The sequence below is a fragment of the Chaetodon trifascialis genome, chromosome 15 (assembly GCF_039877785.1).
Source record: "Chaetodon trifascialis isolate fChaTrf1 chromosome 15, fChaTrf1.hap1, whole genome shotgun sequence".
Lineage (NCBI taxonomy): Eukaryota > Metazoa > Chordata > Actinopteri > Chaetodontiformes > Chaetodontidae > Chaetodon > Chaetodon trifascialis.
The window spans coordinates 25767228-25782595 of record NC_092070.1 but is presented as its reverse complement, the minus strand read 5'-3'; the positions used below and the strand labels follow the sequence as shown (position 1 = coordinate 25782595).

The 15368-nt window shown below is 51.5% G+C and overlaps 2 protein-coding genes across 2 annotated transcripts in view; one reads left to right on the top strand and one right to left on the bottom strand.

Annotated features, from left to right (window-relative positions):
- The window catches only part of LOC139343619 (properdin-like), a 5782-nt gene extending 4524 nt beyond the window's left edge, over window positions 1-1258 (top strand). Inside the window, exons 10-11 of the mRNA XM_070981364.1 lie at window positions 498-609; window positions 857-1258. Of these exons, the coding sequence (XP_070837465.1) occupies window positions 498-609; window positions 857-986 (242 nt within the window). The 3' untranslated portion in view covers window positions 987-1258. The remainder of the gene's footprint in view (window positions 1-497; window positions 610-856) is intronic.
- A 1875-nt stretch (window positions 1259-3133) lies between these two features.
- Window positions 3134-14934, bottom strand: LOC139343482 (suppressor of cytokine signaling 7-like). The gene is made up of 10 exons (XM_070981164.1): window positions 12594-14934; window positions 10663-10724; window positions 10236-10340; window positions 9960-10094; window positions 9198-9337; window positions 8886-9054; window positions 8159-8287; window positions 7780-7915; window positions 6737-6879; window positions 3134-6089 (listed from the first exon to the last, which is right to left on the bottom strand). Exons 1-9 carry the CDS (start codon window positions 14411-14413, stop codon window positions 6759-6761), a joined length of 2817 nt encoding a protein of 938 aa, XP_070837265.1. The 5' UTR covers window positions 14414-14934; the 3' UTR covers window positions 3134-6089; window positions 6737-6758.
- Window positions 14935-15368: the final 434 nt, after the last annotated feature.

The window sequence follows — 15368 nt, the reverse complement described above, 5'->3', positions numbered from 1 at the left end:
ACGCACAGTACACACAGAGTACACACACAGTACATGCAGTACACACACAGTACACGCACAGTACACAGAGTACACACACAGTACACTCAGAGTACACGCACAGTACACACAGAGTACACACACAGTACATGCAGTACACACACAGTACACGCACAGTACACAGAGTACACGCACATTACACACAGTACATACAATACACACAGAGTACATGCACAGTACACACAGCACACACACAGTACATGCAAAATACACGCAGCGTACACACAGTACACACACAGTACACGCAGTACACACACAGTACACGCACAGTACACACACAGTACATGCAGTACATGCAGTACACACAGTACATGCTCAGTACACACAGTACACGCAGTACACACGCAGTACACACACAGTACACACAGTACTCACATGCAGTACTCTGGAAGGACTTCACTAAATCACCTAATTGATTTCTGTGTGTGTGTGTGTGTGTGTGCGTGCGCGCGCTGCAGTGAAGGGCTCGTGGGACGGCTGGGAGACGTGGAGTCTGTGTAAACCGTCCTGTGGAGGGAAGTCTCAGCGCGTCAGGAGGAGACGCTGTGCACCTGACTACAGTAACTACAGGTGAGTTCCTGTGTGCCACACTGAGCTCACCTGGTGCGGCAGGCTGCACGGGCTCACTGATTGGAGAGAGGTGTGTCTCCATTCATCCGTCCACCACCTGCACCCGTCCTCAGGGGGACACGCTGACTCCTGTAAAGACGGTTCGATGTGGACGTGATCCAGAAGCTCAGCTGCTCGTTTACCGGCAACGTTAAGCACTGACTGTGTGTGTGTGTGTGTGTGTGTGTGTGTGCGCGCACGCTTTCAGTCCTACCATTGGTCGTCTGAAGGAGCCGGCCACCTTCTCCGGGACGCCGCGAGCCGACTGCGGTTTGGCGCCAGACGGTGGCCAGAAGTTTGAAATTGAGCAGTGCCTCAACGTTCCCGCCTGTCTCTGACGGCGCTGTCCACTGTGTCCAACCCAGGGGACAGGCCCCAGAGAGGGACGCCAGATCATTCTGAGGGGTCTTCAGATGGGTGATGGGAGAGAAGAAGAAACAAGGTTCTGACACACAAACGTGTCTTCAGTCTCTGGACTTTGATTCTAAGTCAATGCTAACTGTTACCATAGAAACCTGGACAAACAGCTCTGATTGGTTGCCTGTCCCACATGTTTAACTGCTCTGTTCTCTTAAAGTTTAGTGTTATCATAATAAAACAATCTACAGTGCTTTTATTGTGACATTACTGTGTTCAGCTCATCCTGCCACAGACGTCCTGTCTGCATCTCCACTGTTGGACCGTCTTTAGTTTGACTTTACTGAGGACAGTTTGTCTCCAGCAAGCAGCGCAGATGAGACGTTTTCCGTGGATTGTTAAAATGTTGGTGGATATCTATCTATCTATCTATCTATCTATCTATCTATCTATCTATCTATCTATCTATCTATCTATCTATCTATCGCCGTGTTTTTTTGTCCACTGGGTGTCGCCACATGGCCACGTTGAGGAAATCAGACAGACTGATTCACATGTTCCAGGAGAGAGAAGACGAACACATGAAAAACACGTGAACGTACTTTTTGATTTTTTCTCTTTGACTTGAAGTAATTTCACTCAAGAAATCTGGAAACTACAATATGTATTCAGGTCTTTCACTGAAGTACAAGTACTACTACCACAAGGTAAAAATACTGTTACAAGTAAAAGTCCTGTACCGAAGACATGACTTTAGTAAATAAAAGTCTAACCAGGAAAACATGTGGACACTTGTCCGCCGGCTGCAGCTGCTGTACCTCCAGAGTTCACGTCACCTGTAGTTTTCACCTCAACAGGTGAGGCCAGGTGAGGCCAGGTGAGGAGCTTTGTGCTTTCAGTTTGGAGCTTCACAAAGACTCCACGTGACCGTAACCTCCAACGACATACTGCACCTTGTGTTTACTGCTAATTAGCTAATGTTAGCATGCTAACAAGCTAAGATGGTGAACATGGTAAGTTTTGTACCTGCTAAGCAGTTAGCATTTAGCACAGCCTCACAGAGCTGCTAGCGTAGCTGTAGACTCTGAAGGTCCTTTCAAGTGCTCGGAGCTCAGTTCGTCCTCGGGTGAGACACCGTCATGGTGTGAAGACAGCCCATGGACACAGGGATGCTCGGGGACACTGCGTCTGAAAGGGCCTTTAGGGTGAATCCCATTTCTCTTTTCTACCCCTACCCCTTAGCCCTACCCCTTGTCCCTTGCCCCTTGAAACGGAGTGCCAAGGGGTAGGGCCGAAAGTCAACGCCTACGAATTGGGACACCCCTTCGACAATCGTGTACGTCATCAGTAGTCGCCGCTGCCTCTTACGTAGGCAGATGCGACAAGCTAATGCTACCGTCACATTCGATTTGTGTATGACATTCCTGCATGTTGTGTCCCACAACGCTGTCAATGTAACTGAATACCAGCAGCGAGGTTGCCAAAGTTATTATTGATAACGTTATCACTGCAGATTATCAGGCTGCCCACAGAGCACCGCTAGTGGCATTCAGCCTGGCAACGGTAACCACGTAACTGAAGCCTCGACTACTATCCATTTTTTTCGGGGTTTTTTTTTTACGAGGAAAATGACTACACATTGAACTACACATTGAAACAACGTTAAAATAGACAATAAAGTGGTTTTCGTACATTTTAAAACTTCGTTCATGGAGAAAATACCGGTCTTGTGAGGCATTCTGAGAAATCTGTCGTACCCCTCTGTTTGGAGTGTGCCTCGGAAAAATCTCCGTTTGGAGGGGTACATAGCCCTACCACTTCCCCCTACCCCTCCGTCATAATGGGAATTGGGACACCCCTACCCCTCCACGTGAACGCGCAAAACGGAGGGGGAGGGCCATGGGGGAGGGCCAAGGGGTGAAATGGGATTCAGCCTTAGTCTGTTTTTCTGGTAACCATGGTTACTCATCTTTCACAAAACAAAAACAGCAACTTGTTTGAATAAACAAGTAAAACTGGAGAAAATTCTGATGAAATGAGGGATGACTGTTAAAGACAGGATCATAAAAGACATTTTGTACTGTGACAGTTTCAAAGACAGAAAAGAGCTCCACCTGAAGACGACTTTAGCCCCGCCCACACTGTTTTATTAACAGGTGACTGCACAAAAATGACAGGCTACGACTTCACTGCTCCTCCACACCAAAAACAACAGTTCACATTTCAAGTTTCAGCCCTCGGCGGGTCTCCAGTCCTTCAGTGTGCAGTATTCATACTTATCCCCCCCCACTGTTTTGACATCATGGAAGTGTCCCCGCAGGGCGCTCGGGTCCCAGCTCCAGTATTCCCAGTCTCTGCTGGGCCAGCACTCATTCAGAACCAGTGTCTGAATCAGTAAGTCCAGTCCATCCAAACTCCAGCGAGTTCCAGTAAACGTCAGGATTTTCTGACATCATCCAGGTGACATCATCTGGGTGACGTCGCAGTTCAGTAGTCGTCACAATAAGCTTTTTTTTTATTTGTTTATTTATTTTTTTGGTGATATGCCACAACAGTCATGCGGCCGGTCGCCTCTAGGATCCCCAGTTTCTTACCAACGTGGAGAACTGCTGGTCCTGACTTTCAGAAGAATGACATCACAAACGTTTGACAACAAAATGGAAAAGAAACCTGAAAAGCATGAATCCATTTTGATTGATCCTCATTCATCTGTTCCTGCTCTGGTTTGAACTTTTATTTGTCTGAATCGTGTCGAAAGTCACAGAAACACATCAGACGTCGTGCTAACGTTTCTGGACATGCTAAAATGCTACGTTCCCCAGCGTGGTAACATTTTAAATTGATGAAGCCTGAAATTGACCCAAGCTGCTTGCTGTCGAAACCATGAGCAGTAAGTTCGCCATCATTCGGCTTCTGAATCATTCTGGAAGAACTGAACCAGCTGCCTCGTGTTCGCCGACATCAGCTGATGGAAAACCACTTGGTTCTTCTCACTTTGCTACAGCAAGTTAATGCTAGTGCTAGCTAATGCTAGCTAGCAAGAGCATCAAGTTGGGATTCAAATTTTCAAGAATTCTCACATTTTATCAGCGACTTTGGGGTTACGCTGCTCTCTTTGAAGCTCCACTAGCGTTTGTTGGCTGAAGTCAGACTCCAGTGATGCACCGCCTCAGCATCCAGGCTAAACCCAAACTTTATGCAACACATGACCTTAAACACAACACTGTGTCAGGACTCATCGGAGCTGGGCTCATTACAGATCTCTAACAAACAGAAACTTTATTCCTTTACGCTTCATCATCCAATGAAGACTCGCAGTGACGACGCTGTTGACGGGGTCCAAAGACCTGCTCCGTCAGGACATGAAACTAAAACTGTTCAGCGAGGTTCAAAGTTCATTCTTGACTTTAGAAACAGCAAAACCTCAATGTCTGTTCAGTTCTGGAGCTTTCAGCCGACTCTCAGGGTTTTCAGCTCTCAGTTCCTTTCAGACAACGTGGTGGACTTCGTCATGAGGTGACATTCAGACGTCCACACAGACGAGCTCTGGGGACAGACGGACGGCAGCATACGAGGTTTCCGGCCAAACTCTGCAGTGACTGACGGCTCGATGCTGAAAGCTTCTAACCCTAACCCTAACTAACGGACCAATCCTGTTTCCAACGTGAAGAACGAACTTTCAGTCTCAACTTTCAAACCAACGCGGACCAAAAGTCCTTAAAGTGCTCTGAGAAAAACCTACACAAAGACGAAACTGTCTGCTGAGGACGACGTCTAACCACCAGAACAACTCCAGAACTAAACGGACGTCGAGGTTCAGAGAGTCTTTTAGTCCGATCAGCATTTTGGTGTTTGACGGGAAGAGACTTGAAGTCACCTCAGCGGAGTTTTTAACATCAGCAACAAGCCGGGAGACATTTGGGGGACTCTAACAGAACCAGAGCAGACACTGACGAGGCCTTTTTCAATCTGCATTTTAATGGAAAATCACCCAATTCAAAGTCCACATTAAGTTAAACACGACCCTAATAACCACAAAGGTTTGTGTTCTGCCCATTTTACCCAGAATGCTTTGGGTAAATTACATTTTCAGTTTTCGATATGTAGTCCATTTCAAAAGGTGAGTCCGGTCACACCAGGAAAATCAGATCCTTCACTCGCAAATTTGCTCAAATTGAATTTATGCCGTTGACCAATAACAAACTGTCCTGACAGAGCTGAGCTCTGATTGGACGGAGAGCCGGGGAGTCTCTCCTGACAGCTCCTCTGTCAGAGCGCAAATGTCTTTAAGGACTCTTACTGGATGAAATGTTTCATGCTGAGAACAAAGTGAACAAAGTGACATTTGACTGACTGGTGCGAGTGGGTTTCCTGATGTTAGCCGTTAGCCAAGAGCAAAGTACGATAACCAGCGATCTTATACGCTTCCTGGTGTGACAGAGTCCTCGCGCTTCATGTCTTTATTGGACAGTCTGACTGCAGCGCCTCCGTGGACTCTGGGCTCCTCGTGTGAATCGGACCATGTTTAACGGGACGTGAGCATGTGGACTTGGTGAGTGACAGTGTTGTGTCTGGATTGTCCTCCTGTCCTCTGGAGTCTGGACTTGAATCATAATGCCATGAATTTCAGGTCAACCTTGGCGGACTCTGCTTTGAAAAAGACCTCCAGTGTCACTGCGAGCTTTTTAAAGATGTAATCATAAACTGTGTTGATCCCAAAGTGTGTTTTCATTGGCCAGTTTGTGTTGGAAGCTAACGGATCCCGGAGGCGACAAAACGTTTCTCTCCTCACACTGAGGTTCTTTGTTTTTTGTTTCATAGCGATTAACGTCTTCGCTAACAGTGATGTCACATTTCCTTTAGTCCAGCTGCTCAGTGATGACATCAAATGAGAGGCGGAGTCTCCACATCCCCTGTCCCTCCCCTGCTGACTCTCAGCAAGCCAATCAGAGTGCTTGGAGGAGGGCGGATCATCTGAAACTCGCCCGGATACGGGAGCTGATTGGCTGCAGTCTGCGAGTCCAGTTTGAATGTTTGAACGTCCTTCAGTGAGCGAGTGTCCGAAAAACAAGGAAAGAAAAGAACTGGAGGGAAACAAGAGAGGAGACGTGTTTTTAGGACTTTTCTTAAAGCTGCACATGACAAACATCAACATCACTCACGTTCAGATCATCAGCGTTAAGTTAACCAGCTGTTTTCTACATTCTTCTTCATGTTCTCAAATGTCACGTTCAGACTCAGACCAACACGTTAGTCCCGCCCTCATTACTGTCTGACTTCCTGTCTGGCTCTCAGCTCCAAGCTCATTGGCTCATTGGGACTATTTTGAGCAGCGGATGAATCCACATGTGGTGCTGTAGTGACTGTTTGTGGCAGCAGGACCGTGCGTGTGCGTGCGTGTGTGTGAGTCAGAGTAAACCACAGTGTGTGTGAAGCTCACTGATGTGTTTTAATGGAGCTCAGAAGAGGAGGATCAATCAGAACTGTAAGCAGTTAGCAGTTAGCATTGACTGCTGGTCTGAGTCTGAACATGAAGAATAAAGAATATGAGTTGTGTGGTTAGCTTAGCATGAAGGCTGGAGGCGCGCGCGCCCCCCCCCCCCCCCCCCCAGCGTCGACACCTGGAGTCAGTCTGATCAATGACGTTCTGACTGCTCACATTATTGATCAGACTGATCAGAGTCAGAACACGAGTTAGGAAAATCTTCTGGATGTTGAAAACGTGACTCACGGGGTCCTCGGAGGCTCCGGTGCTACGTCTGAGACTGGACCCCCGGCTGGCTGCTGGGCTCCGGCCCCCTCTCCTTCAGGGACGGGTTGATCTCCTCCTCGGGGTCGTAGTAGTAAAACTTCCTCAAGTAGGAGATGAGAGGCCTGAAGAGAGAGCGCCACGAACTCTTCAACAGCAGCAACACACAGAGTACACAACAGCAGTACAGCAAGTACACAGTATGTACTTTTACAGAGAACGGACATGAGAGGACGTGCAGCTGCAGCGAGTTTAACAGAAAGCTGAAGGTCTGCGTCCTCCAGGTCAGTCTGTCTGTCCTCCACGTCCATCCACACTGAAACATCTCAACAGCTGTGGGATGAACTGTGGTTCAGACGTTCATGGTCAGACCACGTTCTCACGGTGAACTGGAATAACCTCACTGGTCCTCTGACGTCTCTGAGGTCAACACTTCAGAGTGTCCAACACTTTGCTTTATTGCCAGACACCTGCAGAACATTGTCTTTACTGCTAATTAGCTAATGTCAGCATGCTAACAAGCTGAACTGAGATATTAAATATTCATGTTACGGGTTGTGGGGTTTCACCACAGCAGTCCTTTCAATCGTCTCTTGCATGCGTCCTCCTCTACATTTGTCCACAGTCTTTCTGCGCAGACACAGCAGGACTCAAATGAAGGCCGCCTGAGCCTTTGTCGCTTCCTGACAACATGAACGTTACTTTGACGAGTCGGTGTCAGCGTGAACAGACCCCTGAATGAAAACCAGATACTGAGCTACAAAAAGCGTCCGGTCACAGTCCTGGACTGTCCCGGTTCTGCGCTGGCTGCAGAGACCAGGTCCTGGATGCAGTGCGTGTGGAGGCAGCAGAACCAGCCGTCTACAGCACAGACGAGGATCTGGTCTGGAACAAGACGAACTCAACACAGAACTGAGTGCAGGTGCCTTTAAGGTGCAGTGAGACTGAGAGTGGACTGATGGAGACTTCCTGCTGTCCTGGGCTGGCTAACGAGTGCCGTCTCATCAGGACCAACATGTACTCACGTGGGCAGCGGCAGCTCCTGGATGTGGTCTATGCGGACCAGCTGTCTGATGCAGAAGCGACAGAGATGCTGCAGAGATTTAACGCTGCTGAACCTGGAGACCGGGTACAGGAGCTGGACCGGGGTCGGGGGCAGACCTGAAGACCAGCGAACAAAACTTTATTTATAACAGAAGAAGAAGAAGAGAAAGAGGGACAAGACGAAAACAAAAAGACAGAGCTTTGAGACGTTTTGAAGGGGCTGGTGGGACGCTTCCTCCACATTTTCAAACAATATTTAATAAGCTAGAAGAAGATAAACAGGCCACGTCTGGTCCAAACACATCATCATCAGCAGGACGGGTGCACACAGACAGTGAGAGGTGATTGGTGGTCGCTTACCGGGGACTCTGGAGCGCAGGAAGTACAGGAACTTTCCGTTCTTGGAGTGCATGATGGCTCTTTCTATGAACTCCACCACCGAGTGACAGCGATCCTCGAACTTAGGATGACACCACAGACTGAACGTCCCTGCAGGAGGACAAAACCAGTGTGGACACTCGAGACCAGTGTGGACACCTGAGACCAGTGTGGACACTCGAGACCAGGGTGTGTGTGTGTGTGTGTGTGTGTGTGTGTGTGTGTGTGTGTGTGTGTGTGTGTGTGTGTGTGGTGTGTGTGTGGTGTGTGTGTGTGTTACCTCTGTAGTGCTCCATGCGTGTGTGGTGTGTGTGTGTGTGTGTGTGTGTGTGTGGTGTGTGTGTGGTGTGTGTGTGTGTGGTGTGTGTGTGTGTGTGTGTGTGTGTGTGTGGTGTGTGTGTGTTACCTCTGTAGTGCTCCATGCGTGTGTGGTGTGTGTGTGTGTGGTGTGTGTGTGTGGTGTGTGTGTGTTACCTCTGTAGTGCTCCATGCGTGTGTGGTGTGTGTGTGGTGTGTGTGTGTGTGGTGTGTGTGTGGTGTGTGTGTGGTGTGTGTGGTGTGTGTGCGTGTGTGTGTGTGGTGTGTGTGTGTTACCTCTGTAGTGCTCCATGCGTGTGTGGTGTGTGTGTGGTGTGTGGTGTGTGTGTGTGTGTGTGTGTGTGTGTGTGTGTGGTGTGTGTGTGGTGTGTGTGTGGTGTGTGTGTGTTACCTCTGTAGTGCTCCATGCGTGTGTGGTGTGTGACCCCCTGCGACCTGAAGCTCAGACTCAGGATGTATCTCGGGTCTGAACTGTCTCGAACCAGAAACGATCCGTCTGGTTTCCCCTTCAGCTTCATCTCTGCGTCCTCCCAGTTCATCGGCCCCCAGTACCAGCCACACTGAACACACACACACACACACACACACACACACACACACACACACACACACAGCGGTTAACTCCACACTGAATCTGAATTCTCGGTGAAAATGTGGGACAAACACGGATCTCGAGGGTCCGGACTTGGGCCCCGGGGCCCACCTTCTCCAGTTCTCTGAGGCTGGTGGCGAAGCTGCCGGCGTCGGGCCGGCTGAGGGGGCAGCGGGGGGCGAGTCGGGGAGGGGGGTGCTGGGGGTCGGGGCGCAGGGGGACGGGCCTTGGTAAACCTCTCAGGAAGGTGTCTGATGAACAGGAAGAGGAAACACGGTCAGTGACGCCTTCACGGCCGGATTCAGCCTGCGAGCGATTGTTGGCGCCACACGAGGGCGCCGCATAGCGCCCCCTGCACTGTCCACCGTCACATGACTGTCCACACTGACCAACCAGAGACACAGAACGGCTCAGAGAACCAGGACCAGAGTCACCGCCGAACATCTGGAAAGAACTGCGAAGCTACAATGAAGCTTTGGAAGAGGGGAAGGAAGAGAGAGGAAGAGGACGAGGAAGAGGATGAGGACGAGGAAGAGGAAGAGGAAGAGGAAGAGGAAGAGGAAGAGGAAGAGGATGAGGACGAGGATGAGGACGAGGAAGAGGAAGAGGAAGAGGACGAGGAAGAGGACAAGGACGAGGAAGAGGACGAGGACGAGGAAGAGGAAGAGGAAGAGGAAGAGGATGAGGAAGCTCGTCTTCAGGACGCAGCAAACATCATCTGAAACTGTCAGAATCAAAGAAATGAACACGAGACCGAAGACGGACGTCAACGACACCACTGATACACACCAGACACACCCTGTGCACTGAGTGTGTGAGTGAGTGAGTGAGTGAGTGTGTGAGTGAGTGTGTGTGAGTGTGCGTGCGCATCACCGTTGAGGCTCAGGCTGTGTTGGATGGTGAGGGAGGGGGGCAGCACCAGCGGCCGGGGGGGCAGAGACTGCATGGACGCCCCCACACTTTGCTCCATGAAGGGACCCTGCTGCTGAGGAGGACCCCCGAAATCATCTACAAGAGACAGAAAGACGAGACGGTGTCACACCTGGAGGTCACCTGCTGGGGGGCAGGGCTCACAGGAAGTGACAACAAGCAGTAGCAGAAGCAGAAGAAGAAGAAGAAGAAGCAGAAGAAGAAGAAGAAGAAAAGTACCGAGCAGACTGAGGCTCCGTCTGGGTGGGGGAGGAGGTGTTGGGGGGTGAAGAGAGTTCCCCCCCCTCCGAGAAATATCCACATCAACCAGAGACACCGTCTCACCTGGAGACACACGCGCGCACACACACACACACACACACACACACACACACACACACACACACACACACACACACACACACACACACACACACACACACACACACACACACAGGTGTTAGAGCAGAGAGGTGAAGTCTGAAATGTTAGTTTTCAGTGAAGAAGAAGAAACTTTCTTTTGTCTTTTTCTGTGATTCAAATACTCAGTTACCAGTCAGAGTGCAGATCAGAGAGCTGAGAACAACCTGAGAGTCTCACAAAGTCAGGTAAAAATCACCTGTACACACACACACACACACACACACACACACAGGTGTGGTCTTACCGGTGAACGCAGGAGTGAAGGGCACCGGAGAGAAGGCACTGTGAGGTCTGGACACCTGCAGCCTGATGGAGACAGACAGCTTAATCATCATCATCATCATCATCATCATCATCATCATCATCATCATCGTCATCATCATCATCATCGTCATCATCGTCATCATCGTCATCATCGTCATCATCTCAGGGCAGACACTCATTCATTCATTCATGAGAAAACTTGTCTTTGTCTTGCTTTCACTTAGGTGATAAATGTCCTCTGTGGAAAATACAGTTCCCACCATGCTTTGGGTGGCATGGTGCAACAAGTGGTAACACTGTCGCCTCTCAGCTAGAAGGTCCCGGTTCGATTCCCGCTGTGGGCGCTGGTGGCGTGTCCTCCACCATGCCTTCAGTGCCTGCTGCTCGAGGAAAGGGGCCTTTCTGTGTGGAGTTTGCATGTTCTCCCCATGTTCACCTGGGTTTCCTCCTTAAATACCCCCACTAAAAACATGCAAGAAGACCACCTGACCAATGGCGACGACAGAGAGTTGGGTCCCCGGGCGCTGCTGTCGGCTGGCAGCCCACCACTCCACGGAAGCATGGTGTGTGTGTGTGTGTGCAGCTAAACTCTGTGTGTGATAATAAAAAGTATGTTTCTTCTTCTTCTTTAAGGGATGTAAACAGTCTGTTTCAATTCAGTGAAAATGTTTCCAAAAACAGTCTGCTGAATTAACCGTTAGCAGCTCCCGTTAGCAGCTCCCGTTAGCAGCTCCCGTTAGCAGCTCCTGTTAGCAGCACCTGTTAGCAGCTCCCGTTAGCAGGTCCCGTTAGCAGCACCTGTTAGCAGCTCCCGTTAGCAGCTCCTGTTAGCAGCTCCCGTTAGCAGCACCTGTTAGCAGCACCTGTTAGCAGCTCCCGTTAGCAGTGAACTCTTGAATCACTGTGGACTGAAGGAGAATTCAAACTTTTCTTCTCTGTCATCTGAGTGGATTTCTGGATGACATCAGAGATAATGATCTCCACAGGAAGTGATGTCACACTGAATGAGCTCGTGTGTTGTGTGTGTGTCAGCTCCACCTGTTCACACACTATAAAAACCAACTTCCTGTTGTTTTACACCTGTGTTCACCTGTCCCTTTCACCAGAGGACACCTGACACACCTGAGCATTCCAAACAGTTCCAAACACTTTCGCCATTGGTTACGAGCTCTGTGTCATCAGAGCAAAGTCACCACTGTCATGGAAACGCCTCGTCTCTCTCCTGAACAGCTGGGATGCTTGTCGCCATGACAACAGTTGGAAAAAGTTGTGCCGAGTCGTCTGAAGTTTGTCTGCTGTTTTATTTTTAGACCAGTGCTAAACACTGACCTGAGAGCAGCTTCAGCCACTGCAGGAGGGTGGACAAAATACCAGAACACCTTTCAGCACCGCACGGCCTGCACCTCCGATCACTCGTGATCAATAAGTGATGTTAACGCGGAGGACAAAGTGATCAGCAGTTTCTGATTGAGCTGATGGATCAAAGGTTCCTTCAAACGTCAGTGTGTCAGTTTGATGTTTCCTGTCTGTGTTTGGAGGAAACTTCAGCGCTGACATCACTCAAACTGTCCACACAGACAGAAGTTTGTGTCTCTGAGAAGGTGTCCCTTCATGAAGACGTGGATCTCAGTTCAGAGACGAGTCTGTCTCATAAACTCATCTGTGGAAAATGTCGTCCTCTCGCTCGTCTCAATCCTCAACTGCAGCTGTCCTAAACACAATCTGGAGTTACAAGCTAAGACCCGTTCTTGTTATTTTGTCCACCCCTCTGTCATTGTTAAAGCCAGTCTCAGGTCAGGATCGAACCCCCTCTGATCCTGATCAGCATCCTCACTGCTCAGGAGACTCCAAACTATCAATCAATCCAATTATAAGATAATCAACAGATCAAACACGATGTGCGTCTCTTACCTGCTGCTGTCCTGCTCCATGTTGCTGCAGGTGGACCCCCACACATCCAGGAGACTCCCCCCGGACGAGGTGGACGATGCCAGGGAGGGCCTCTTGTCCAGGAGCCCCCCCGACCCTCCGCTGGAGCTCTTGGTTCTGAACAGCTTGCTGAGCCGGACTTTCAGGGACCCCCCTTTTCTCGACTTCCCACGTGGTGTCTTCTCCCCGGCCCTTCCTCCTCCTCCTCCTCCTCCCACGTCCCCCTCCAGGACTACCAGTGGAGAGGGGCACCGTCCCACTCCCCCCGAGGCCACGCCAAGTTTGGGGGTGGTGGCTCGGCTCTGAGGCTGGGAGCGGGACTGGTGCTGATGCTGGGGGCGGGGGCTCGGGTCTGGGCAGGAGGACAGGAGAGGGTCAGGGGAGACCTGGAGTCCACTGAGGGCTGCTGCCGCACGGAGGGCCTGCGGGCGGACAGGGAGGTATGGGCAGGGGGCGGTGCTGCTGTTGGGGGGTCGGGGGTCCACACAGGGAGGGAGGGACACCGAAGCACCGAGAACAGCCAGTGACGACCGGCAGCCCTGATCGGTGCAGACCCCCGCCTCCTCCGCCAGTCTGTGGACCTGCTGCATCAGACCACTTAGAGTCCCGCTGGAGAACACAGGCCCCGCCCCCCCAGATGACCCACCAACTACCCCCACCCTCTCCCCTTTCTCAGAGTCCCCCATGTTCCCTCCATCCCTGTCCCCGACCTCCCCAAGTCTTCCTACTTCTTCAGAACCCAGACCTTCCAGGACCAGCAGGGCGTCGCTGGTCTCACTCGGGTCCTCACCGGGTCCCATGCCCCCCGTCCCTGAGGCCAGCACACTGTGACAAGAACAACGAGGGAGCGGAAGCACCAGCTCACCCCCACCACCTCCTCCACCCTCCCTCCCCTCACCCAGCTGGCCCAGCCTCCGTGCTAGAGCCAGTACTGGGTCCTCATCCCCGGTGGGGCAGTTCTTCCTGGTCTCCAGTAGACCCAGACGCAGGGCTTGGTCCAGCAGGCCCGGGGGCCATTTAGCTAGTCGGTCTGTCAGCAGGCGGTGTCGGTGGCACAGGACTGACCCAGACCCAGAGTCCAGTCCCGGGATAACCTGCTGGGGGGTCTGGGATCCATCAGACCCTTTGGACAGTCTGACAACAGGGTGCCACTGGAGGAGTTGTGGCTGCGGTGGCTGCAGATTTTCCTCTGCGGAGGGGACACAGTGTGAGTTCTGGTCCTTCCCGCCTCCAGGACCAGGGCCAGCTGTTGTGCTACCAGGACCAGTACCTGATCCAGAGTCCTGCTGCTGTCTCTGTCTCTCTGCTTCCTCCTGGAGGAACCCCGGGGGCGGCTGCTCCAGTCCGCACTCCAGGATCCGGTCTCCGGACCGTAGCAGGTTCTGAAATACCATCAGCTGCGCCCTCGACCCGTGTCCTCCCGAGCCGTGCTGCACCGGGAAGTCCACAAACCGCTGGGCTGCTACGGCGAAGTCCTCCGGAGGCGGAGGGGACAGCGGCGCCTCGGAGCCCGGCGGGGCCTGCGTCAACACCAGCCCGCCGTCCAGCTCGCCTTTTCCGGGGAGCGGCGAGCTGTAGTGCGGGGAGGCCGAGCCGAGGCCTGCAGAGGGGCCGCTGGGGTCCAGATCAAACCCGCCGCTGATGCCGCCGCCGTGGTGACCCAGCACGGATTTCACGGGCCCGAACCCGCCGCCTCCGGACATCAGGTCGTCGGGCTCGTCCAGCCGGTCGTACTCCGCCGCAGACACGAGACGCATCAGGACGAAATCTGGAGACATTTCTTGTTGCGCGTCATTCATCATGACAGGCTAACGTTAGCTAGCTCGGCTAAACGGGCTCCGCTCTTACATAACACCGATATAAATAAACAGCTGCGGAGCTAACGGCGGCTAGCTTCTGCATCCTCCCTGCTAAGCTAACCGGGCAGCGCGACGGAGCACCGACCGACAGCCATCGAAGGTCCGGACCGGTTCGCGACGGTAACGGCTCCGCTGATCGCTGCTGAACGACGCCAAAACATGAAAAGACATGAGAAACCGCCCGCCGCCGCCGCTCGGTAACGTTAGCTAGCGGTTAGCTTCCTACCGACTCATCCTCCGGTGAGACAACAGGGATGTGATGATGATGGGGGGCGCGCGGGGCGGCTGCGCAGCGGCGGCATCAACAGTCGATCAGTGCTGATTGATAAACGGAGGCTCGGCACGCTGTGAACGGTGGACCCCGAAACCGAAACCTCCATTCGCTGAACACTTCCCGGTACCGGAGAGCCTCCGTCACTACCGGAGGTCTCTCTACCTCCCTCTCTCTCTCTCTGAGCGTGTGCGTGTGTGTGTGCGTGCGCGCGTGTGCGTGTGTTCAACATATTAAACAACACGCAATGAAAACGCATTAAAAACCCTGACAGCTAATTAATAATGATTAGAATGATAAGAGTTCTGGAATATTCTTCACATTAGAAACAATTTACATCAACAATTATCTTCATGATTGATTAATCTGCTGATCAATTTGTCGGTTGATCAGTTATTTGCTTTATGAAATCAAACAGATAGAGAAGTGACAGGATGAGGAAAGCACGGAGACACGAACATAAACGAGTGAACATCAAGTCAGTTTGAAGAAAACTACTTTCAGCTTCACGATGATCCGAACGAGTCGACCGATCAATCGATCAATCAATCAATCCCTGGCGTCTCGATACGTGGCGCGTTAGGGTTCGTGAGAAACGGTTCAGACTTGGTTGAAGTTATTCTGTAA

Bases quoted from the DNA above. Each gene is read 5' to 3' on its own strand.
- LOC139343482 (XM_070981164.1), bottom strand. From the start codon at position 14,413: ATGATGAATGACGCGCAACAAGAAATGTCTCCAGATTTCGTCCTGATG. The intron at 10,725-12,593 runs GTAAGAGACGCA...TGTCTCCATCAG, and splicing joins ATGGAGCAGGACAGCAGCAG to GCTGCAGGTGTCCAGACCTC. The intron at 10,341-10,662 runs GTAAGACCACAC...GTGTGTCTCCAG, and splicing joins CTTCACTCCTGCGTTCACCG to GTGAGACGGTGTCTCTGGTT.